The sequence below is a fragment of the Sinohyriopsis cumingii genome, chromosome 17 (genome assembly GCF_028554795.1).
Source record: "Sinohyriopsis cumingii isolate HCF-2022 chromosome 17, ASM2855479v2, whole genome shotgun sequence".
Lineage (NCBI taxonomy): Eukaryota > Metazoa > Mollusca > Bivalvia > Unionida > Unionidae > Sinohyriopsis > Sinohyriopsis cumingii.
In genome coordinates, this window is record NC_142977.1 from 97447683 (window position 1) to 97474700 (window position 27018).

At 35.0% G+C, this 27018-nt stretch overlaps 2 protein-coding genes across 2 annotated transcripts in view; one reads left to right on the plus strand and one right to left on the minus strand.

Moving 5' to 3' along the window:
• Nucleotides 1-1451: 1451 nt before the first annotated feature.
• Nucleotides 1452-25746, minus strand: LOC149779504 (uncharacterized). The gene is made up of 6 exons (XM_089940206.1): nt 25440-25746; nt 16806-17078; nt 13692-13826; nt 11690-11722; nt 6964-7026; nt 1452-2468 (listed from the first exon to the last, which is right to left on the minus strand). Exons 1-5 carry the CDS (start codon nt 25486-25488, stop codon nt 6965-6967), a joined length of 552 nt encoding a protein of 183 aa, XP_089796332.1. The 5' UTR covers nt 25489-25746; the 3' UTR covers nt 1452-2468; nt 6964.
• The window catches only part of LOC149779505 (PAN2-PAN3 deadenylation complex catalytic subunit PAN2-like), a 141814-nt gene continuing 138270 nt past the window's right edge, over nt 23475-27018 (plus strand). The window contains exon 1 of the mRNA XM_089940204.1: nt 23475-23582. Within this exon, the coding sequence (XP_089796330.1) occupies nt 23483-23582 (100 nt within the window). The 5' untranslated portion in view covers nt 23475-23482. The remainder of the gene's footprint in view (nt 23583-27018) is intronic.

Consider the following 27018-nt stretch of genomic DNA (forward strand, 5'->3'; position numbering starts at 1 on the left):
AGTAGGATAAGATGGGCATTTGGAATAAAGAGTGGTCTCGACAAAAATAATGGGTCCGTTAAGCACAAAAAAAACAAAACGTTTACCCTTCTGCTTATGCGCGATCCAAATAGTCAATGAAAAACAATGTTTCTAACACAACTAGGCAGTATGTTATTGGAAGATCACCTGGAAGTTGGTATTTTAGGATGTATTCAGAAATAGCTTTCAAAATGGGTTTCCTACTCGAATGTCAGACGAAAATGACAAAAACCTCCATGGGTTAATGTCTGCTTCATATCACTTCAGTGTACATTGGCCAGCTGAAATGACTCGGAAACAGAATGTTTTAAGCAGCAGATGTCTGTGAATTTGCTATTACAGTAAAGCTCACTACTCATCAATTGTGATATGCATTTGTACCCAGCCATAGTTATCAACATATATTTTATTTGGTGCAGGGAATATTTCACCTTTTCATCACTATGCCTGTTGAAAGTGACAGCTCTTTGTTGTAAATCCTTCTCTGCACAGGAAACTGAATAGTCCACTCTCAAACTTGTGATAATTAACATAACTGCATAGCTCAGGACTGGAATACTTAACACTGGATAGCTTAATACTGGAATAATTAACACTGGATAGCTTAGGACTGGAATAATTAACACTGGATAGCTTAAGGACTGGGATAATTAACACTAGATAGCTTAAGGACTGTGATAATTAACACTGGATAGCTTAGGATTGGGATAATTAACACTGGTTAGATTAGGACTGGGATAATTTACACTGGATAGTTTGAGGACTGGGATGATTAACACTGGATAGCTTAGGACTGGGATAATTAACACTGGATAGCTTAAGGACTGGGATAATTAATACTGGATAGCTTAAGGACTGGGATAACTAACACTGGATAGCTTAGGGCTGGGATAATTAACACTGGTTAGATTAGGACTGGGATAATTTACACTGGATCGCTTAAGGACTGGGATAATTAACACTGGATAGCTTAAGGACTGGGATAATTAACACTGGATAGCTTAAGGATTGGGATAACTAACACTGGATAGCTTAGGGCTGGGATAATTAACACGGGTTACATTAGGACTGGGATAATTTACACTGGATAGCTTAAGGACTGGGATAATTAACATTGGATAGCTTAGGACTGGGATACTTAAAACTGGATAGCTTAATGGCTGGGATAATTAACACTGGATAGCTTAAGGACTGGGATAATTTACACTGCATGGCTTAGGGCTGGGATAATTAACACTGCATAGCTTACAACTGTGATAATTTACACTGGATAGCCTAAGACTGATAATTTTCAATTTCTACAACTTACCTCCATTAATATTCAGGGTGTGTGGACAGGACATGTATGCACACACGGTTACACAGTGACACCTTTACTCAATACCGTTTTCTTTCATTGTGCTTATCTCCCTTAAATAAGGATTAAAAACTTGTTCCTCCATTTGTTAAGTTTATTTATAAAAGTATAAAAATATCTGAACAAAGGTAAACATACTTTTGGAAGATGTAATAGGTTCATAATTTAGAAACGATTTAATATGCAAAACGGCACAAAATTAATCATTAATCTAGTTTTGTATGCAACCTCAGATGCTTCTTCCTTGGCCAGGTATCAAGAAAATTCCGTGCAGACATAAATACACATGAAAATAATAAACATCAGTATAAATTTAATGACTATAAGACCAACAGTTGACAAGATGTTGTTACAAATTATTCAAGGATGCAAACATTAATATTTTAGTGCGAGACACTACCAATTACTACCATGTATATAAATCAACATGACCCTTCAGTGCTCAAAGAAATTGTTTTATAGCCAGGCTCAGGGCTGGTGACTTAAAAAAACCACAAGCCATCGCTGAAATTACACTAGCCATGACCCTGGGATATAGCCAAGCAGAAACTTGCCCCTGAACGCTAACAATGTTTTTGATTTTTAAGCTCTACATAACCCCTGCCCGACTCAGCCAAGATGCAATATATTTCCTGTAGTCAGTATTAATAATTAAAAGCCCTAGGAAGAATACATGTCATAACTCTGGGATTTCATGGAACTAAGTTTTATCTAGGTAGGTATGAATATGAACTTTCCCATAAACTTTAACCCATGACTAATTACCAATGTATGCATTTCAAAACCCGTAAACACCACCTAGAATCGAGATATGATGCATTCTTTGGTACAACACTTATAACTTTAAATGTTCCTGCCAAAAAAATTAAACAGAACCCACTCAGAATGTTAAATAAAGGAGATGTCAGTATAAAGAACAACTTGCCATTAATGTTGGGACTCCCATACTTTGGTAGATACAAAACATAAATATTCAGGTATAATAAAAGATGTACAGTTTGAAATGAAAAAAATTATGCTGAAAATATAATTCTTTGTGTGTGTTCGAGTTTGGACTTGACTGCCACCGGTGTACAGGGTTGTCCCATACCTGAAAACAAAATAAGGCAGAGAATAGAGTTGTGTCTATAGAAGAAAATCTCCAAAGATTCAAGTTTCTCTCCAGTGATAAAGCAAAAAGTAAGTGCAGGATATGCTTGCTTATCAGTCGAGTCCAACTACAAACAACATAGACCATGATCTGATGTCACATAATGATCCAACAGATCTCGGTCTGTGAATTATGCAGATGGACTTCTTATAAGGAGGTACATGTGGTAGTTGTAGCTAGAATAAAGAGAACAACTAACTACTAATTCTGACAAGATTTGGTTTAAATGGCATTCCACAGCTTCAAAGAAACTTTTGAACATTCGTTTCTGAAAGTTATTTTTGTCAAAATTCTTTGATTTTTACAGAGTTTACATCGATTAAATTTAGTAACTGAGAATTTTTAACACTGTCCTGAAAGTCTCCAGGAATTTATCTCTCGTCTCTCATATTAGACACATGAAAGTAGATTTAGAAAGTCACAGACATTTAACACAAAATTGACGTGGAATAAAAAATCTTTAGTTTTTCAAATAAATAAATTTTAAAATAAATAATCCTGAGGGCAGTGCTCTTGTATTACAGCAAGTTACTCTCATTGGTTGGTAAGTATCTAGCAATGATGTTCCCAATGTAAGTCTCCAAGGTTGTCTGGAAAATTCTATGTTCACTCGACAATGTGTGTGTGTGTGTGTGTGTGTGTGTCGGGGGTAATCCCATTCTTTGGTGCTATGTAGGATCCTACTAACCGTTAGGAAACACAGGCCGTAAAATTTTCATCTAGTTGCAATCTGGTTATCAATAGAACAATACATGTAGGAACAATGTTCAAATTTGAACAATTTAATTTTGATTGGATTTGGTGGCTTGCTGCCGAATCCAGTGAAATTCGAAGACCCGAAGCACAGAAATACCTGCTCGATACGCCAAGGTGTAGATATGGTTATCATATCGGAACCTTCCCTAGCGAAAATGTGTTTGACCTTTCCTTTTATATCTTTTTTAACAGAACTTTGATGTTATACTTACTCGCACATGCACGGAAAATAGTATGCTTAAATGATAACTACATGTATGGATAAGGTCATGATCTGCTCGTTATAGTCCAAAAATTTAACAAAACGGTCCGTTCTCAATCGGTCTTGGTAACCAGTGTAAACAAAGAAGTCATGATAGTTGTCTGTATGGAAATTCATAATGTACCACAAAGTCTGTTCGTACCACTTTTCATCTGTTCGTCCACCTTTCTTTTACTATCATCGTTTCAAGAAAAGCGGAGAAAGCCCTAATAACGCAAAAGTTTGTTTCCGGTTTCTTTCGTTTACTATACTTCAACCGGGAAGAAGTCTTTTTAATTTCATGAATTTCCAAGTATTTTTCTTTTGGCATTAATTAAAATGTTCTTTAGTTTTTTATATAGCCAAATTGTTTAACAATTCCGACTTAATGATTGGTCGTATCTGTCCATCTGTCATGCGTCTACACAATATTTTTCAATGAGAGAGAGAGAGACAGAGGAACCGCACCGTAATTTAAAATTGTATAATCTCTTTTAAATAAATGAATATACAATAAATTTCGAGAAATTCAAATTTTACAACTTTCATGCAGTTTGTAATCTGTCCAAAATTAACGAACCGGCATGATTAAAGCAATAGATCATACAGAAAGTGCAACTGTTTGCACAGCACAATAGTCATTCAGGAATATAACAAAACACTACAATTTCAACAACAACAAAATTATTCGCTGCCGCTAAGACTTGAGAGTATCGGCTTGCAAAACTCAATACTCACTGTCAAATAAAAGTAGTTTCTACACGATTGCAGATTCTGTGCAGCATTTTTGTCAGTTGCATACCTATTACATGCATTAAACCGAATAATCACAAAAAATATCTGTACCGATCTCCTGAAGGAATTCTCTTTTTTTCAGCATAAAGATGAACGTGCGCTAAAGTCACACATGCACGAAATGTCCAGTACGATGTTCAGTACGATCACTAGAACATTTGCAAATACAGTAGCTGGCTCTCAGGCAAATTTCATCAACTCTTACATTTTTTAGTTCATCAGAGAACAAGTTTCAACAATTAGAAAGGATCCAAAATACGTACTGTTTTGAATATCAGTTGATACGACTGGAATGAGATACTACTATCGTTCTATTTTTAATGTTGCCTGCCAAAACACGTTAAGTTTGTACAGTTTGAGTTTTGCAGTGTTTTAGCCACTAAGCTCATTGGGCCAGGCATATAACGTGTAATTTGAGATTGAATGGTCTAGAGTTCGGGTTTTGCCATGGGTAAAATATTTTTTATATATTATATAAATGTATACATCTGCTTCATTTTAGATTCATCATTTGAGTATGACCATGTAATTGACCCGCCTTGCTCAGTCAAGTGAGTATGACATCAAACTGGATGTTCATTTGTATGAGTGGACAGTATTTCAGACCACGTGGCATGTAAAAGTGGTACGCCTTTAATCACACGCTAACGAGTTCACTGTGCGTTCCTTGCCTTTCATCTCCACCTAGGGGCTCAGTTGTAGGTAAAATTCAAAAATTCGACCCTACACTGTAAGTGATTTAGGCAACAAACTCTTTTAATTCACAGTAAGAGAAATCAACGAATTGTGATTGGGGGAGGGGGATGCGGCTACGTGCACCAGATGGTATCACGGTACCAATTGTTTTTTCATAGACCTTAATGATAATGTTTGGAGAAATAAATACATTTTCTATCCTACTTTAGCGTGCATGTCACACACTTTCCTGAGAGCAGTGTTAGTTTGTCAATTTGACAAGGACAAAACCAGGTACTCCATTGCATTTAAGAGAGATAACTCTGCTGGAACTAGACAGGGGTAAGAGTTATCTAGTCACAACAGACACAGTTTGAGACATGTGTACCACATTTTTAAAAAATCATAAAAAATACAAAATATCACCTAGAGAGGAATTAACATGATCTCACATGTTGCCAGGAGGCACAACTTTTTTTAAGCCTAACAGAAAGTACAACTCTTACATAATGCACCAATCACAGCTAGTTTTGTTGTTTATTTCGAAATACAATCCCTACACCTTAAGCCACGCCCACCTGGACTTGCGCAATTGGTACCGTTATACCAGATGACTGCCTCAGTGGACCAGAAATAATGGCTGCGCTTTTGCTACGATATAAGATACTGGTCAAAGTTTGAATCTTAAATGTACATAAAGAACAGATACATACTGAATAGGGTTTTTTTTGTTAAATAAATAACAAAATTAAGACTTTGAAAATGTAAATCTTTTCTAAAACATCCGAGTATATCATTTTTATGTTTGACGTAAATAAATTAACACCTCTATCCCGTCCAAACTTGTAAACGTATAGGTATTATCTCTGAATATGGGCAATTTTCATTTTGTGTAAAACTCGTGAAATATTTATATGACCTCTCTTAAAACTGCTCATTTCAATAAAAGGTAGCATTGTGCCGTTATTTTTGAGCTGTAAAATAAAATCATTTCCTTCTTCGCTCCACCTTGTCGCTCCGCTCCATGCCTAGCAGTTGGGCTTGTAGATCTACTCTGCTATTGGTGATTTTCTAATCTCCATTAAATATAGTCTGATATCAAACAACCTAATAGTAGAAGCCCGATGTACTAGAGCAGTGTATAAAATGAAAGTACTAGAATGTGAATTTCTCAAAAATTTTCAATGTATTTATTTAATAAGAATAAGGATCGCACTATTATACATTTCAATACTGTCCAACTTAGTTACTCAACACTTACGGTAGGGTTTTGGCTTATATCGTTTTCTCAAACACTATTACCAAGTCACACATGACTTGGGATGCAACTGTTTGATGCGGACCACATTATCCATCAGCGAAAACTAGATCACCCTGATGCGTATTTTATGATTCAGTGATTTGTGTTTATCTTTAAATTAAAGAGTCAGCGTCACTGGATTATGGGTTTGGGGTTGAGCTCAGTTTTTCTAACACTATTGCAAGCAAAGTCCTATAACTTTGAATAAGGATCCATAATAAAACGTAGAAACCACTACACTGACTAATAACTTAGTAACCTATATTTCGCGCTCCAGTGGTTTGCTTTAAGCTTTTAATTTACGCTCATTTTTTTTTTAGACATGCTAGTACTGAATGATATAACATGATACATAAAATGCATTATAAGTACTAAACCATATCAACAGAATAATGCTTAGTAATTCTATCAGTTCATTACTGATATTTTCATTCATTCATTCATTCATTCATTCATTCATTCATTCATTCATTCATTCATTCCCTACGTTGTACAACATAATCTTTGGGGAGTTTTTTTTTTTATGATTTTACTTTCATCTATATATTTCCGAAACGGCTTTCAACTGAAGTGAAATTTTATCTACTTATTCAGACAGTGTCTTCCTTGCAAAATGAAGAGTTGCTACTGCAAGAAGACAAAGAACAGAAAGAAAAATAAATACTTACGTTATCTGTCAGTGACAAAAATTCTGTATAACGTCAGCACCAACGTCAGGACGATGACTGCATCTATTTTCGGTATAAATATACGGAATTAAGTGACTTTTATTTTTGGAGCTTATTCCTCTTGGGCGGAATAAGCATAACTGCGTATAACATATTTGCTTTTTTTCAACCCCCCTCTTATTGTTGTTTATTTAAAGCTAATAAATCAATGGGTAATACATGTAAAACGTTTACAGTAGCGGGAAGCTTATAAATCAATGGGGTAATACATGTAAAAATTATACAGAGACAGAAAGCATGAATTAGATCTGAACACCGATTAAAAGTATTGAAATAATGATAACAAAATTCCAGTGGTTCTGTTTTGTGTTGATTTTAATGGCACTTTAACACATTACAGGCTGTATCATTCTGAGGCGATATAAGTTACAGCGCTTTTTCCCTATGGCTCACTCAGGCAGCTGACCCGAGCTGACCTAGTGTGGTTATCACACCCTCAAAAAAACCCACAAAAAGAACAAATATATCTAGCACATTTATTAGAATCCAGACACATATGAATCATGTGATTGTCTCAGTTAAACATGTTACCACACTGATCGAGATGATCAGACCGCTTATAACTTTTATGTAAGTATTATATGACTCAAAAGTAAGTCACGCATTACCAGTCTCACATAAAACTTCTATACTAAGACCTTTTATGCTCAAATGCCAATAATAACGGACAGAAGAAAGTATGGAAAACCAGAGCTGTCTTAAGATGGAAATTTTCGTTATATGATGCACAAAAGTCTTTATAGGCGGTGCTTTTGTACTTATACTATGTGCAAACTTCTTTATATGCGGTGCTTTTGTCCTTATATGATGTGGAAAACTCTCATATGATGTGATTTCGTCCTTTTATGATGTACAAAGTTCTTTATATGCAGTGTTCTTGTCCTTGTATGATGTGCAAACTTCTTTATATGAAGTGCTTTCATCCTTATATGATAAGCCAGCTTCTTTACATGCGGTACTTTCTTCCTTATAGGATGTGCAATTTTTGTATATGTGGTTGAGAGAAGGGTTGAAGAAAGGAGATTGACACCAGTACACCACGCGCTGGAGCAAGACGTAATAGCTGAAATTCGGACAAATTCTGGGCGATCTTTCATTAAGTCCTTTATTGCAAAAATTTTCGAATGAAAAAGTCGATAGCATAGAATCATGTGAGAATTTTAATGACAGAGAGATCACAAGACTCGGAATCAGTACTTTGAAGATAGAGTACGCTTCAGAGAGAAGATAACACATGCAGGAAATTTAAAGTAAAATTCACTACAAGGCAGCGTTAGTTTGTACATCATATAATGAAAATACTCATCTTAAGACAGGATTGAAGGTTGAATTGATGAAGACAACAGATCAAAGTCGAGTGGCCGCTTTTTCACAGTTGCATGATAATTTATTAAGAATATGAAGGTGATAATTTGACTCCATAAAAATAGGGCTGAACATGCCACAACTGGTAGGAATAGGAAAAAGACACTAGTGGTTAGAGCGTCCGCCTCGTATGCGGGAGGTCGCGGGTTCGAACCCCGGCCGAGTCATACCAAAGACTTATAAAATGGTTCTAACAGCTGCCTCGCTAGGCGCTCAGCATTAAGAGATTAGTGTTAGGACTGGAAGCCTGGTGTCAGGATAATGTGACTGGGTGGGACATCATGTTACATGTCTGCGGCATGATGCCCCGGTGCTAGACATCACTATAAACTGCCAATTTGCAGACATCGTAGCGATATGCCTGAAAAATTGTTAAAGCTGCGTTAAAAATCTAAATCACGCACACAAACACGTTGTCTGATCCATGTTCCTGTGGCTCGAAGTCTCTACGATACGTGATTTCATGGATCTAATTTAGTAAGCCAAAATTACGCTTTGATGGTCGAACTTCAAAACTGAATACAAAATATGCGGGTTTTTAGTTTTAGTAAAAAGTGACATAAAATGCTTAATTGATATATTAAACTTCGATTCAGATGAATTTCATATGCAAGTCGTTTACATTTTGCTAATACTAGATATGTATGAACCGTGCCGCAATTTCATATTAAAACAAGTTTTGCTAATCATTAAAGATGAATGTAATGAAAGTTGTGGTCGCACTTGTTTCACAGCCCGATTCTCCATGAAACCATGAGACTACTTTGTGTTACTTGCAGGGGAGCCCGTAGAATTATCGGGGTGGGTGGGTGTGCAAACATCTAGTGGTCATCTATTAAGTTTTACGTATCCAAACCAAAACATATTTAGAGGTAAAATCCAGGGAGAGGGGGGCACCTTGCCCTTATGCGTGGGCGCCAATGATTTACTTGATTTAATGAAGTCAACCGAAGTGGTTTTAATACATAATAAGTAACAAATCAAAACAATTCGTCACATAACTGACAAGAACAAGGAAGCAAGTTTTTCAGACATTCTCTATTCCGTCTTGGACGCATATTATCTAACTGGTGAAAGACCGGTGGTGTACTAAATTTCGATTTAGTGCGATTTCATACGCAAGCTGCTTGTATTATGCTAATACGAAATGCAGATCCAGTTTTGGTAATACACAACATAATACAGTTTGGTTTATACGTGACAAAAGGCAATTTTAAGTGCAATTTTACTAATATATGACACATGTATAGCTCCCATCTGTACGTGATTCAGTATATACTTGTGTTGTGAATCATTATGTACTATGATACCGGCTATGGGCCATTACTCGTTACATTGACCTCAAGGCTGCGTAAAACAGTTATCAGTAACTAATCACGACAATGTCCCAATGGGCTGTTCCCTATTACCATGTGCGAGTATGTTCCAGAAGAACCCAGCACATTATTGGAAGAAGAAGGCGTGAATCATCATATACTTGTATTCCGGCACCCTTAACTGACCTGAATAATGCTATTTTACTGTTTTTACACGTTTTGAGTCTTCAGACCCAACTTACACGATCTTAGCTATTACAGGACTGAATATGTGCATTTTGAACGTGCTAGCCCAGTGACCTCTGTCCTAGAGGGAACAAAAGTCAAAGCACATTGTTCACGTGCACGTGTCTCGCAAAGGCCACTTTTTAGAGCATTCCGATTCTTACAAGGTTTACTGGCAATTAAGGTATTTGATAAATTCCGGAGCTCGGATTGATGGAAAGATACATTTGATATTCTTAAACTTGTTGTCATTTTAATTAATTGTTAACGCATTGTCGGTTGAATAAAAGTTATATTTTAGAGATAACTCTAACCAAATTCGTTCCTGCTAGTGACAACGGGTTATGCGCTGGTCTATGAATACCGTAAAATGAATTTTTTTTCAATAGCTCTGCGGGGATACCGGCGTACAAGTTTTATACACGTACTCTCCTTACTACCAAAGCCTTCTCTTATAAGCGTTAGACGTAACATTTACTTGACCAAACAACAAATCTTGCTTCTTGCGCCTGTAAGAAAACGCCTTGATCATGAGTAAAGCACCTTTTTGGCAACATAATCACGTTGGACTGGAAGCGTTTCGTCATTTTTGCGCAAGTCGGACAAGGGCGAATGGGGGCACCTATGTAACTTTTCTCCATGTTGTGTATGCTGTGTGTAATTTTAAAACTACTGTTCGACATTTTGCATCAAAGTTCATTCAGCTTTCATTATGTACTTCAAGTGTAAAATCTTTAAACAGACAAGCAATAATTTTTTAAGCATTGAAATCTGGCGAGTATCGCAGAATTCGCTGTTATCCCGATAGATAAATAAAATCGAGGATTTACAAACTCGAGTGCAGACTGAGCACAGAGATTTGGAAAAACTCCATAACTATATTCCTGGTTAAGAATAAAACCTGCGTTTAAGGAAATCACATAGCAGATCGATAGAAATAGCATAGACAATCGAGTTATCAATCAATTTCATGATAATGTGTTGTTGTTGTTGTTGTTGTTATAGGGTTTAACGCCATTTTTCAGCACAAGATAGGCTATACATGGCGGCCAGTATAAATGGTGGAGGAAAAACCAGGGAAGACTCCAGAAAGAACCACCGACCCACGAGAAGCTACCGGCAAGCTTTCTCATGTATCCCACATTGGCCAAGCCTGAGACTCGAACCCACCTGACAGAGGTGAGATGGCAGTGATCCGTAACTGTGAACGCTTTAGACCTCTCGGCCACTCTGGGCCCCTTAAATAGTGTGTTGTAATTCTGCTCTAACGCTTGCAATATTTTTTTTAATACCTTTTAAAATGAAAATAGTGTATATGCAAGAATTTGCTATAAATGGTCTAATTTGTACTAAGTTTTGACCATAAAAAGTCCGCACTCTTGAGTCATCCGTCCAATTATCTGCAAATATGATCGAAAATTAGATATAGTATTAGCTCGTTAGTGTTAATGGTGATATTTTAAGTTAAAATTAATAGTCGCACGTGCACTTTTCCCATAATATTCGTGCTCGAAATTTAATTTGCAAATGATGTCGAAAATGAGGCTACACCAAACAGAGCACAGCTATTTCTTTTTTTCAAATTGAACAATGTGCAAACTGTTCACACACACACACACACACACACACACACACACACACACACACATATATATATATATATATATATATATATATATATATATATATATATATATATATATATATATATATATATATATATATATATATATATATATATATATAAAGACGACAGTTACCTTGTGTGACTCTCGAAGAACTGCTGGTGGAATCTAGAAAGAAATAAAAAGAAAATTTAGTCAATCGAAAAAAGAATAAATATTTTAATCATTTTATAAGCTGTATTTCAAGACCAGTGCTACGCAACCGTTAAATAGCTCAAACATATCTCAACTTACATAATTGTATTATGGTACATGAAAATTTCAACTCACTGACTCCCAACAATACATTATTTAATCCAGAGTATATGTTTTAATACAGTGTCTGTTTAAATTCGGAGTACATGCGTATCTGTTTACGAGACACACAGCTAGCTAGCAACGAATAGCGAGAAATCTGTGCGAAGAATGCTGGGTGTTACAAGTATCATTGTACATGTATCATCTTTATGGAAGCTTAACTATTTGATTCTCGAGATATATTGATATGCCCCGCTTGAATCAGCACATTGTATTAATCTATTTTATCCCAGACAGCCACCCACCCACCTCTTTCTCTCTCATATGCACACACATTTAACATTCTAGATCAATGTGTACAACACCTAGGTTAAAATGAACCAGAGAATTTTGTTTTTTTAAAATACTAAATGCATTTCGGGCCTTCCACTGACAAGAACATGCCATCATGCTTTATGGGGTAACTGGTAGCAAACTTTTGTTCACATAAATGTACAGCAGATGTATAGCAAATTTCTCTTCAATCAGCTGGACCAATCTAGACGCATATAAAAGAAAATATTCAAGAAAATCTGGTAACCATCTTTCTCCAACCAGTGATATGCGACAAGATGCCTCTTATCATGTTTTTTAAAAAATATTTTATATTTTTTTATTATGGTCGATATTTATATCATGGACTAAATGACACTGTTCTTACTTCACATAAGTCAGTGCCGAAATCCGAAGTTATCGGTTACTTTTGACCGGACAAGTTAATGTCATTTGTTACATTTCCATGACATATATCTCCACCTGGACCTGACTCGGAACTTATGGTGTGTTCACCACTTCTGGCATCTAAAGAGAGAGACAGACAGACAGACAGACAGAAACAGAGAGAGAGAGACAGAGACATTACAACTGATATACGTTGGATCGAATAACGATGGTATCCAGTTTGTTCCAGTCAGAACTATTTTTCACAAACGATGAACTATTGTACAGATCAACGTACATTCGATGACTTTAAAATACTTTGACATTAGTTACTAATTCGTCCAGATTGCTCCAGTGGCATAGGTGGTTAGAGCGTCCGCCTCAGATGTAGGAGGTCGCGGGTTTGAACCACGGCCGAGTCATACCAAAGACTTATAAAAAATGGTACTGGCAGCTGCTTCGCTTGGCGCTCAGTATTAAAGGTTAAGTGATAGAACTAGCCGGCCCGGTGTCAGAAAAATATGACCGGTGGGACATAATGATACATGTCTGCAGCATGATGCCCCAGTGCTAGACATCACTATAAACTGCCACACTGCAGACATCGTAGCTACGGTAAAATTCAAATCAGATAAAACTGTTCATTTTTCTTCTATATTCGAGATTTTGCATGTTGATCTGTAGCTAGGATGTCATGGTCGTGACTACGAAATGATCATATACTCTGCAGCGGAGCAAATAAAACTATTGTCAAAGAAGAAGAAAAAGACGAGTTAAAATCATCTACCCGGAAGAGCTATGCTTTTCAGCAGACTCTCTCTCTCTCTCTCTCTCTCTCTCTCTGAGCTAATTTCGAAGTTCACCGAAGTCTGCATGAAATGGGCTATGGACATGTATTTGTGTTTCAAGGAAGCACTGATAGTAAACTCTCTGGATATGTTTGCAAAATGTATTTTGTACGAGAAATTATATTCTCTGAGCAAGATGGTGGCATTACCAAAAAATGTTTTGAAATATAGTTTCACTGAGTGAAATATGACATATGCGAATGCATGTTTTAGCAACAGCTCAACCTAAATTGGCCAAATCCCAGTGATTCCTTTCGACCTGTTTTCAGTGGAAAGATCTTATTATGACCTACCATACTGACAGATGTATCCAGTAGACCAGTCCCCAACGGAACAATCACGGGGTGACCAGGTTTTAAATTCCACATTGATCACTGCGCAGTCGCCAGTTCCTGTGTCCCAACTTGGTGTATAGGTCAAAGCTGCTCCTGTCAAATATAAATAGTTGTCTATTAATGTGAATTGCAAAAAAGATAGCATTTTTATATTTTAAAAAAAAAAGTAAAATGAAAAAAATGTATGAGTTTAAATATCGTTTCGCATAGTTTGGTATTTAGTCATCTTGGTCGCATTGTTTGTAAAGCTACAGTAGTCGAAAACAGAAATTGAAAATTCAGAGCAATGAAGAAATAATTAAACCGGATTCCCAGGGTGCTGAATCAACGCTTTGTGGGACGTCTAAAACCTGTTTTATTTCCGAATGTATCATATTCTAAATCCAAAAACAAGAGCAATAATCTGAACGCATTGCATCATGATAACTATATGTCACACCTTTTGTTTTAAAAGAATGCATCACTGACTGTAAGTAATGCTGGTTTTAATCAGCAACAACTCGTTACCCGCAAATTCAAAATTCGACTGAACAATCTATATGAATTTTTGGGGTGCGTTTTTTTAATGTCATTACAACATAGACATTCAGTGTAAATGTTAACCCAATCCAGTGTTTAAAATTAGACCAAGATTTAGGCATCCCATCATGCTAGTCTTGTAGTATATGGCGTTAAAGATGTTCACGAAAATACGATACAATAAATAAGAAAAGTCTGCGGTGCAAATGTGTATAAATTACAGTCAATGTTTGTTAAAGCGCCAGTCATTACAATGGAATATTCTAGTTTGGCAGAAAATTGATTGGTAAATTTGATATTTATCACAGAATATTCTGTATCGGATATCAACACCAATTTACAGGTAATAAACATGCATATTTATTATGTATGTTGTTCATTACAAGGATAAAGTCATTGTTTCCTATTATACTTTTACAAACAACTTGCATGAGTATTAGTGCCGGATCACCCATCACGCAGGCTAAGTACATACTGAGGGCACCAGCCCAACAGGGTCACCAGAAAAAATTAAAATTAATTGTTGATGATAAAACTGAATGAATTATATATGACTATTTCGATCTGCATATACAAGTATTTTGATCTGGAATAACGGCAACACTGGTATTTTCCACCTTTGTGGCTTTTAATATTGTTATTTTTATTATTTAGTTTCCCATTTTATAGAAAGGGGCGTGTGCACCATAATATTTCTAGTGCTTAGGGCCCTGGGAGACCTTAGTCTGGCACTGTCGAGTACAGTATGAAAATATTTCGCTTCCCGAAATATCAGTTTTAAACAAGTATGACAGTTTATCAAAAAGTTACAACAGCATTACATAAGAATTATAAATTTATATTTGAACTCATTATCCACATTTATACATACTGATGTTTCGATGTGTCACTATACTCAATCATTTATTTATACATTTCCCACATGTTTTCAAACTTTTGATGAAATTCTGTGCATTGTTATAAGACCAGATTATCATGATTATCTTAATTATGTTTGGCACCAACCTTGACATCACGTAGTGGGGAAAATTTTCTGATGCTTCATGCTTCATGTATACATATATCTTCTTACAGTTAATTCGTAGTTAAGAGCACCTGGGATAATGTCAATACGTATTATGAAATATTACGACTATAGACCCGATTCTGGACAAATAAACTACCTGTATGCTGTTTTGACCATTACACAACGACCGACGTGACATTTAATATGCAGAGATTACCTTTGGTTGTGCTACATTTTAGTATCGTTGGTATATAGAATAAAATGACTGAATTTTAAGTGCAAGTGACCTTTCTAGAACCAAACAAATCACACCTCCTTCCCTGGTCAGCCTACGCAAATGTTAAGAAGCTGAACTCGAGTAACGTTTTATTATCGGTTTAAGCTTTAATGCTGTTTCTGAAAAATGCACGCAAAATTCTTTATTGGCTAGCAAATCTCCAGGAAAAATCCGATAAAAACACCAATGATTTTCTTCGGGACTAGAACAGTATGCAATAACAGATCACGGACTTCATTAGTGTAGTGCTACCTACCAATAACATGACGATGAAGATAACTTCTTTAAATCAAAGGCGCGATCTTTACAACGATAATTTCATTATTGCGAACCTCATGGTAAAGTTTCGTTGGTCTAAATCAAGCAGTGTGCTCCAGGTATATATTTATGTTATGTTTGAAAGCATTTTTCATAAACTCACTGTGTTAAATATATACAATAATATATATAATATATTATATAATATAATTATATATATACATATATATATATATATATATATATATATATATATATATACATATATATATATATATATATATGTATATATATATATATTTATTAATATATATATATATATATATATATATATATATATATATATATATATATATATATATATATATATATATGTATATATATGTATATATATATCTATATATGTATATATATATGTATATATATGTATATATATATATATATGTATGTGTGTATATATATATATATATATATATATATATATATATATATATATATATATATATATATATATATCTATATCTATATCTATATCTATATATATATATATATACATATATACATATATATACATATATATACATATATAGATATATATATACATATATATACATATATATATATATATATATATATATATATATATATATATATATATATATATATATATATACACACATATATATATATATACATATTTATACATATACATATATATATATACATACATATACATATATACAGATATACATATATACATATACATATATATATAGAGAAATACATATACATATACATACATATATATATATATACACACATACACATATATATATACACACATATATATATACATATATACATATATATACATATACATATATATATATATATATATATATATATATATATATATATATATATATATATATATAATGTATGTATGCATGTAATCCCGGAGCAGTTACCAAGGGATTCCAAGCCTTATCCTTTTCAACGATCCCTTTCCTACCTGTTGCCCATTTCCATGAGTCTCCCGCCCTGTTGATGTCTAACCAGTAGAAATTGCTGTCAAAGCCAGTATTCAGCGTTATGTGACTGACCACAGCATCCTCGTTGCTCTTGTCTTTGAAAATCAGAAGACTTCCTTTCGTGCGTTTACAATCGTTATGAGCAAATGTCCACAATGGATTCGTGCCCGTTGTGCCGGATAGGAGGTAGCAAGTGTTGTTAGCAACAAAGTATTCAGTATCCATTGGAGATCCCGGGCAGTAGTTCTTCGGATCTAAGATTGGAAGAATATACATAAAAAAGGTACTGTGCTGTAAAGTTAAACAATAATAAGAGTCTTGTTTTTCCTTTTAACGAACCATTTGGACTTATGCAAAATCCTTTCATGCGCGCTGTTCTTTGGGTCTAGTATTCAAATAGGCATTGCAATGTTTGAACGAGAAACCGCAATATTTTTTGCCACAAAATAAAAATTCATTAAAGATAGACAAGTAACTTTCATATTGGAAGTCTTACATACATTTGTCTCATTGGTTTTTTGTGAGATTCTCTTTAGTTGTGATATGTTTCTGTGGAAAATGATGTGCTTGGAGACAAATAGAAAGATGTGAAGTCTAAACTTAGTTTAACAATGACGAAAACGTTGTGTTTACCAATACTTCATAAAGCTTTACGCCGGTAACCTAGTGTTGTAAAGACGTAGCGTGGGTTTTATTTACAATGTCATCGATTGTTTACTCTTGAGTCCGGAACGTTCCGATGGCCGAAGTGGTTAGAGCGTCCGCCTCTAATGCAGGTGATCGCGGGTTCGAATCCCGGCTGAGTCATAAAAAGACTTATAAAAATGATTTTAACAGATGCCTGGCTAGGCGCTCAGCATTAAGAGGTTAGTGTTAGGACTGGTCGGCCTGGTATCAGGATATTATGACTGAGTGGGACATGGTGCCACATGTCTCCGACATGATGCCGTAGTACCAGATTGCAGACATCGTGGCGATATGACTCAACGTGTTAAAATTACGTTAAAAATCCAACACACACACACACACAGACACTCGAGTTCAATGTTACAGTTACGTGTCACTGGTTTTGTAGTTATGAGCATGTTTTGCTTTATTAAATTTATAGCTAATAATTAATTTAGCTGATTGTTCTTTGGTTGATTTATACTTTGGTTTATTTTCTCTGCTTGGTTCTTTCTTGTAATAACACGCAAGTAGATTCAGTCATATTTACAGAAGTTAAACGGTCTTTATTTTGCGTATTTCGTCGTTCCATATACTTAAAAGGTCTTTTTTAATCACATAGAAAAAAATGCACTTTTCTATACCATTCGGGGATCGTTTCCCGCTGTGTAATATGTATACTGTTCGGTTAATCTTTCTTTTACCTCTGATTAGTTTAATATATTTCCTCCACATTTAATTTGCTTCCGCAAATGAATCAAATTTTTATGCAAGCAGCCCGATTTGAACGATCGTAGTAAAGATGGCTTAAATACTTGTCTTTGTTCATTTATTTATAAACTTATTATTGCATATTGAATGAACTCCAAATAATCAAGTCTACGATATCTGAAGAATTAGCACGTGTCTTTTCTATCATTTGGTAGTAAGGCGGCAATGTCTCTATCTAAAAGTACTTTTTGATTATTTCCATGCTTGGACGATGCAACCATACGGTGTAACTGTTATTTCGAACAATAATATGCTAGAAAATAATTAAGACATTAATCTGGCCATTTTTTACATTAGGATAAATGTCACTGCATATTTAAATAAAGGGGGAAATTGCGTTTATATTTTAATGAGCATGACACTGAAATTACTTGTTCTCCTGAGTACATTACACATGGGTAGGACAAAAATGTTCGATATAAATTGATATCTAAATTCTTTTTTTCAGCTGCCTTCATATTAAATATTTAGGACATATAAAAAATTTCCATATCTCCATAATGATTCGGGGGAAGAAAAAAAAAACAGAAACTGCATTTGCATAAAATGCAGTTAGAAATTAAACAGAACTTCGAGTTTTGAAACTACTTTAAAATCAATTATATAAAAAGCAAAACTTAGCATATGCAAAACAAATTGTTGGGGAACAAGGACTAAACAAATGATGCAAAATTTTAAATTTTGCAATAATAATTGCTTATTGAATTATTACAATTTTAAAATGAACTTACATTTATTAAACACTTATGCATTTATCCAGATATAATAATGTTGTTTATTACTTCCCCTCGTTTTTATGATCTTTGATTTTCATTAAATTGTTTGCAAAAGCCCATCTGCTCTGTCTTGTCCGGAAGTCCCCGAGGAGATCGGCCAATGTGAGTATGTGAGAAAGCTTGCCGGTAGTTTCTCGTGGGTCGGTGTTTCTCTTCGGGGTTTTCCCGGGTTCTTCCTCCACCATTTATACTGGCCGCCATGTATAGCCTATCTTGTGCTGACAAATGGTGTTAAACCCTATAATAACAACAACATTATCATCATCATCAACAACAACAACAACAGTCTCCGAGGACGGCTAATGATAAGGTTGATGGTGCACCTGGACGTTCTTGAGGATAAAAATTCGTTGCTATATCAAGTCAATTTGACTGGGGTGTCGCTTCGATTGCTTCAATTACGCTACCAACATGGAAGTAAATTACGGTTTAGTGAATACTTATTATTCCCCTTAATATTATGGAACACCAGAAGTTAGGATAATAATAATAATAATAATAATAATGAGGACTTTGTATAGCGCCTAATCTTTAGAAGCTCTAAGCGCTTTACAACATTAGACGACATCTATAAGATAAAAAACATATAATAATATTATTTCAAAAACAAACACCATGAAATTAGAAAAACATTAAAAAATAAAAAACATGCTGAGAATATTTCAGGTAGGAAACATTATTAGGTCTTTAAGTTTGTTCTTGCAGTCGAAATAAGTGGGTTTTGAGAGCCCTCTTGAATGTGATCACTGTGTCTTTATGTCTAAGTTCAGTGGGCAATTCATTCCACGTTGCTGGCCCCTGGTATGCAAAAGAACGCTGTCCACATGACTTTGTTTTCATAGTGGGAATAATGAGTATACGATTGTCACAAGAGGAGCGTAAGTATCTTGCTGGTGTATACACATGGGTAAGATCGGATAGGTATGTTGGACTAGAGTCCGACAGTGAAACGTAGCACAGAGAACAAATTTCGTGTTTGATTCTGGATCGAATGGATAGCCAGTGTAGGGTACAGAGCAGCGGGGAGGTGTGCTCTGATCGTGGTACACTAAGTATGATACGAGCAGCTGTGTTTTTAACTTTTTGAAGCTTCTGGAGTAGATACTGAGATGAACCAGACATAAGTGAGTTACAATAGTCCAGTCTTGAAAGTACTAATGAACCCACAAGTGTTTTAGTGGCATCAACTGAAAGATATTTGCGAATTGAGCTGATGCATCTCAGCTCAAGATATGCAGCCTTGCATATGTTCATGACATGTTGGTGCAATGTGAGAGTACTGTCCAGAGTAACACCTAGGTTTCGTACTGATTGTGTGAATTTAATGTTGGCGTTGCTGATATTTATTGTTTGAGGTAAAGGATGTGAATGAGAAAAAGTCTTTGTGTTGTGATCAGAATGGCCTCAGTTTTATCATCATTCATCTGCAGCTTGTTCCATGTCATCCATGATTTCACATCAGAAATGCACCTCTCTACACCTTGGATGGTAGCATCAACTTCAGTTGGGTGGCTAGATTTGTATATTTGAGTGTCATCAGCGTACAGTTGGTGAGACACTTGATGATGATCTATGACACTTGAAAGCGGCTGAGTGAACAAAATGAAGAGAACAGGTCAAGAACAGACCCCTGTGGAACGCAGTGTGGAGCTAACAATGAACCAATGAAAGGTGTTCTCAATGACTATAAAATTATATATTTTTCACTCATGTGTCGGGTCTAGCACACACACACACACACACACACACTTTTGCTGATATGGTGATCCCAAATTCAATACATTATCCACTAGACTACAGCTTTCGTTATGTAAATAAATTAATTCAAATAAATAAATTAAAGTTATTTTTGCGATTATAACATAATATCTCCTTAAACGTATGAATTTAATCGTCTCATTCTAAAATGTTAGCAAAATACAATTCTTACGTACTACTGACTAAAACTGCTTGCTGTAACCGATTGGCGCTATCTTATATGCATTAGAAATGCAAGTTAGTTGTTTTGTTCAAATTGAAAAAATGATGTGTGACATTATACATTTATTAAAGCAAATTGCTCTTAAAATTCTATCGCAATTAATAAAATATAATTACTCGGCAACAGAAATTATATTTACTTACAAGGTTCTTTGAACTGAAAATAGAAATGCAACTCCTTAGTACCTTTAATGCTGTGTTTAAGTTTGTGTGCACAATTTTTATTTTTGGTATGTGTTGCCATCTAGTAGGGTCGTTTCGAAACGTTTTTGTTTGGTTTATTTATTTTGTTGAGTGGTGAGATTTTAAGATAGAGTGAATGGGGTTATAAACACTTACTAAGTAAGAAGTTAACCAATGCGTTGATGTTTATAAATTTAAAGTTTAATATTTTCACTTGCTTTTACAGGTTAGCGTGTTCATACACAGTGGGTGACATGCGTGATTGTTACTTCCTTGCATTGCTCGGTAAGCAAGCAGAGTATACCCGTATGCTTCCGTAGTGTTTTTTTAAAACATTTTGTAAAATGTCTTATTTTCATTGTTTTTTTTAGGTATATAGTTTGAATGTTACTGCCTAAGCTTTAATTAAGACTACAAATTTAGACTTAATGATTGAACCAGCCAATTAATATATATATATATATATATATATATATATATATATATATATATATATTCTAGTTACCTCGAAAGTTTTGACCCAATAACTTAACTTGCCAAATTTAATAACAACAGAGCTGTTGCTTTTAGTGTTTCCGGTTTATTAGATTATTATAGCGTATATTGGTTTTTGGCTGACGCGGTTGCTAAGTTCTAGTAAACTAAAACAAATCCGACTTAATAATCTCAGAACTGACAACTTAAAGTGGCACTAATATTTAGAAATTAATATAATCAACACAAAAAAAAAGAGGATATAAACAACAGAAATATTATGGAGGGACAACTCATCACCAACTTATTACCTTTTCCTGATTGTGATGACTTCACTGATGCGGAATATAATTGTAAATAATAAACATTTTCTTTAACAGTAATTTAGACCCTTTTTATTCTATTTTCAAGAAATTCATACAAATATTATATTACTCTTCAGATAAATACGTTTGAAACTTATTTAAATTACTGATAAAATATATTTTAAGTTAGAAAAAAATTAAAGTTGAGATTTCAGGAACAAAAAGAACGGGAAAACTATAATTTAAATATATTTTTTAATTAAGATGACATTTTCAAAGCGTTTAGTGGCATACGAATGAGGTATATCAGAATGAATGTTGAAATCTGAAGAAATTTAAATATTATTTAAATCGTTTAAATGTCAATTTTAAATTCTCCCCAATGTATCCACCTAACTATCAGAATGTATAGCACAAGCTTCCATACTTTCTGTTTTATAGCTGCAACAAAATTATATTTTATTCGCATGAAAAGTGATTATTTAAATAATTTAAACAACTTTAATCACCTCAACTGTGTCACGAAAACTACTGAACATTAACGAGATTGACTAAACTTATCTACCCCTGCATTTTCAAACGTCAATATATCGAGATGTGCAAAACCGATTTTTATGAAATTTTTACTCTTGGTTATTTTATTTTGTCCTCTTTTTTTCCTTCTATTATTTTTTAATTTCTATATCACTTTAATATTTGATGTTTAAATTGTCATAGTGTCCTTTTTTTCTTCTATATATTTTTCAATTTCTATATGACTTGAATGCATGTTCAAGTAGAGTCATGATTGCGTAAGATTATAAACAACGCTGTGTTATAGGAGATCATGGTGGGCCAATTTTTTATTTTCTGAAATTGATAGACAGTATTGGGCATGTTGGTTATTACATTATTTTGTCGTATTGATTTTTTGAAGAAAAAAGATTCGAATATTGGCTCTAAAATACATTATCTGAACTAACTCTTGCGATTGGGAACGCTTTGTTTGTCTACTCTACCTCGTCCAATCTTGCCTTTTCCAACATTCGGATGACCCAATCCTTGTGACCTGAATATAGTTGCTTAAATGATTTATTTTCAGCCATTTGTTTAAAGAAAGGAAAAGAGTGAATATAACCCGGGTCTAATGTTTAAATTTTGCGCGTCAATTTCCGTATTTAATAAATGTTTAGTAAACTGCTACTTATCTGATGATGTGTACTCATAAACATACGTACCCCACGCGCACGTGCGCACGCGCGCGTTCATACGTCGACTCTGAAAATTGTATTTAACAAAGTATCGCAAATTCTCATGGTTAGTCACGCATCTCTTCACACCTGGACACCTAATCTGATTTAAATCGAGATCTGCAACATATTGGATGTCGTATGGTCATCGAAATAAGGTCATGTTCTGTTGACCTTCAGATCACCAATCAAATTACAGCTTTCACATTTACGAAAGTAAAAACACTTCATTCGGAACATCCCGAGTTCAAAGAAACCCATTCTCTGGCACGAAATGCAACACTTTTCTGGCAGCAATCGAAACATTTTGAATAATTCTATGGAGTATGCATCGAACGCGTTCCCACCGACGACACCAATATACATCATCACCGGTAAGTAAACGCCTCAGCTATCTGGCCATTTACAATCCAAATTTGGATATTATCCCTCCGTCAATGAGTTAGGCGGACACGTATGTATGTTAAGAGTATAAAAAAAAAATAGTTTTAAACACTTGTCCCCTTTATTTTGTTTATTTCCACGACCTACGGTCAACCACACATACATATATATAATCTTTAGTTTGCTCTTCAGTTTCATTGGTAAGGTCATATTGCACGTAGTCCAAAATCTGATAATGATTAAATATAAGTTATCGGTTTTCAAAAAAAAGCAGAACTTATGAAGCTTTGAGCTGCCATTCCAAAGTACTGCGACTAACCATCGGGAGTAGTTTTCCATTTGGATCACCCCGGCGTTGGATTGACCGAAAAGTCGCAAATGTAATGTTTGATCGCACGGCAGAAATATCAAACATGGTCCAAATATATTGCAGTTTTAAGACATTTCTGGCAAACAAAATTGGATTTTTCTGCAACTTACTACGCTGAAAAACATCGGAAGTATGTTTGTTTCGATAAAATGAACGATCTGGTCGAATTGATCTGCTAGGTTACTATACGTAAGGTTAGGATTTCTAAAGGTCTGCTGCACGTGAACCTTTATCGATATCCATCATATCCATTTATCATAAGTAAATCTCGAGTGTATTCAGACTGGAGGATGCAAACACTTATAAATCTTGACACGCTGTCACATCATAAAAGAAAAGTGATTTCCAAGCAAGGAGAGAGTGTGTTATGGACAGACGGATGGACAGATGGACTGAAGAACACAAAGGGGATAGTATTACAATATATTTAACGCTTGACGTTTAAAATATAGTAATACATGTCAGAAAATAGACTACGGTTTTCATATAAGTGTCGATTCCCCTAATATTTACAGCACCATATGCCATTCCGATTAATGTAGATCCGGTTTTAAGATTTTAATAAATTTGACCTGTTACCTATATTTTGACATGCAAATGTTGTTAAATACAAAATTCGGTGGCTATATTATGCAAAGAAATATTTGCAAGTGGAAAAATACTGATTTCCCAATGACATTCGTTAAAGGTAGTTTTGTAGATCTCACCATCTCCACATTTTCGTACATGATTCATTACCATCATTTTTTAAAATACGATTTCCTGCGAAGTGTTACATGTACGATATGCTTGGGCATATATCCAGTGGATAGTGTACAAGCGATCCGTTTTCAAATAAATCTTCTCAATGGATTGTTCTTTTGCGATTTTTAATTTTAAAAAATCGTATAAACCTCCATACAGTTTGGTATGGACCTCTAATATAATCCACTTTAAAGAAATGAATGTACCTGACGTGCTCCACTTGTGCTACACAAAACCTGATGTTACCTAAGCTTATCACTAAGTATGTCGCCTTGTTTGTCATTGCGGGCGGTATTGATTGTGTGGAGAAGGGTTCTGCACGGGGTACATTATTGTGAAACAATGTTCAAGCGGAAAATTCTAAAACTGCAACACTGAAGTGAACATAAAAGAGCCAGTCTAAGATATGAATTTCGCATATGAATGATCTGCGATAGACCTTTCGTATGCTATTTCATCACTGAATAGTTATAAAAAAATAGTCATATTTTTGGCTAACTATAGTGTTTTCCTCGTGTTCCTCATTCATACTATTCGGCACGAGCCTTGAATACAACTCACGAGGAAATTTTCGCGTCTTTCATGGGACATGTACTAAGAAAGTCGTACTCACAATGACACTACTTTTCATGGACTAAATTAGCACACACACGAGAGAGAGAGAGAGAGAGAGAGAGAGAGAGAATAAAATCAAATCACATCATAATCGATACTACGGAAAGTATTACATTACCTTGAGCATGAACCGTCATCGTCAGCAGAATTGAAAGTAGTATTCTCATGTCGAACACGCACGTATGGAAGGAAGGATGTGTGTTCTCAGTGGCTTAATTTATTATATTTAGTTTGTTTTCTGAACACTAATTATGTATCACACTGCGGAAAGGATGAAGTTCGCTTATTGATCCGCTCCACTCCACTGGCGTATTTAATATACTTAGCAGACTGCTGTTCGAGCAATGGTGAATAGAAAGTAGCTCGTTGAATCGCTGACTACGCCCTGTCGTTTTTGAGGTGTTATTTGACGCTTAAAGGAGAGACTAAATGATAAATGTAACAGTCTTTCTTTTCCGTTACTTGCAGCTACTGAGTAACCCAACCTTTCAGGTATTTGCCCACGCTCATTTGCATAAGAAACTCTATTATAATGCATGAAATAAAATATTTTTGAGTGAATCGTAGCAGTAATTTCTCATGTATTTGGACACAAATTTTAATATATATTTCCAGTATTTTGGTCCTAGTAGTATAGCATGGCCTTATGTGGTAATAATAGCCCCTGGCGTGTGTCCTAGATAAACGATCAACCATGGAACGGGGGGGGGGGATATTGCCTGGAAGGTACCATTTACGGCAATCAAATAGCATGAAAATTTGTTCTGTTTTGTAGAAAAATATTTACATCCAGTGAATTAATTTAGATTTTTTTTATCATGAGGTAAAAAGAAAAAAGTCTTTGGTATCCAAGGAAAATCCAAGGCCTAACCACTCAGCCACACATAAATGGCCGGTCCCCAATTAGATAAATATACACTGAGCTAGAATGAATATTAGGATAATTCCACAACTCGAGAATATTTGACTCTCATATGTTTAGCGTTTGGTTAGTGGCCGCTCCGTACGAAATGGGAAATTGGCCATAGATCTGAAACATGTGCAATATGTGAAGCATGTACATATGGTGACAGCTATGGAAAGAGGGAGACGGACAGGGGCGTTCCTGTCACCTCTGCGGTCTGCTTTCGTGGCATGGTCGTAATAGCGGTCAATCGCATACATTTTAGAGTACGTAAAGGCGTACAGTTTTAACGAGCCTGCATGCAGATAGGCGATAATGACTTTAATTCAAACGGACGAACGACGATTGTCATTACAGAAGGGTGTGCGCTGCATATACACCAAGCGAAATATTTAGTATAAATCAACGAACTGAAAGAGTTGCAGTATTATTTATTTTGTTTACAAACAGGAAACGTGGCTTCACTAGGCTTCTAAACATGAAACTTCACATAACGTTTTGTCACAAAATGCTAACTGGTTCCTTTTTGCAATATTTAAGTCGAATATAGATTATTCAAGTAGACCTTCGCTTATTATTGAATGTATAACTGCATGCATAAAGCAAAATAGTAAAAAGGGCTGCATTAATATTGTTTTTGCTCTTTGACTTTACAATTCATTCGCAAAGTTGTTGTTGTAGGGTTTAACCCCATTTTTCAGCACAAGATAGGTTACACATGGCAGCCAGTATAACTGGTGGAGGAAGAACTCGGGGAAAACCCCGGAAAGAACCACCGACCCACGAGAAGCTA

What these genes read in the sequence shown, in the direction of transcription:
- LOC149779504 (XM_089940206.1), bottom strand. Translation starts at nt 25,488, where the DNA reads ATGAGAATACTACTTTCAATTCTGCTGACGATGACGGTTCATGCTCAA. An exon ending in CTCATGGAAATGGGCAACAG is followed by an intron (nt 13,827 to 16,805) that starts GTAGGAAAGGGA and finishes TATATTTGACAG; the next exon opens with GAGCAGCTTTGACCTATACA. An exon ending in TGGATACATCTGTCAGTATG is followed by an intron (nt 11,723 to 13,691) that starts GTAGGTCATAAT and finishes ATTTCTTTCTAG; the next exon opens with ATTCCACCAGCAGTTCTTCG.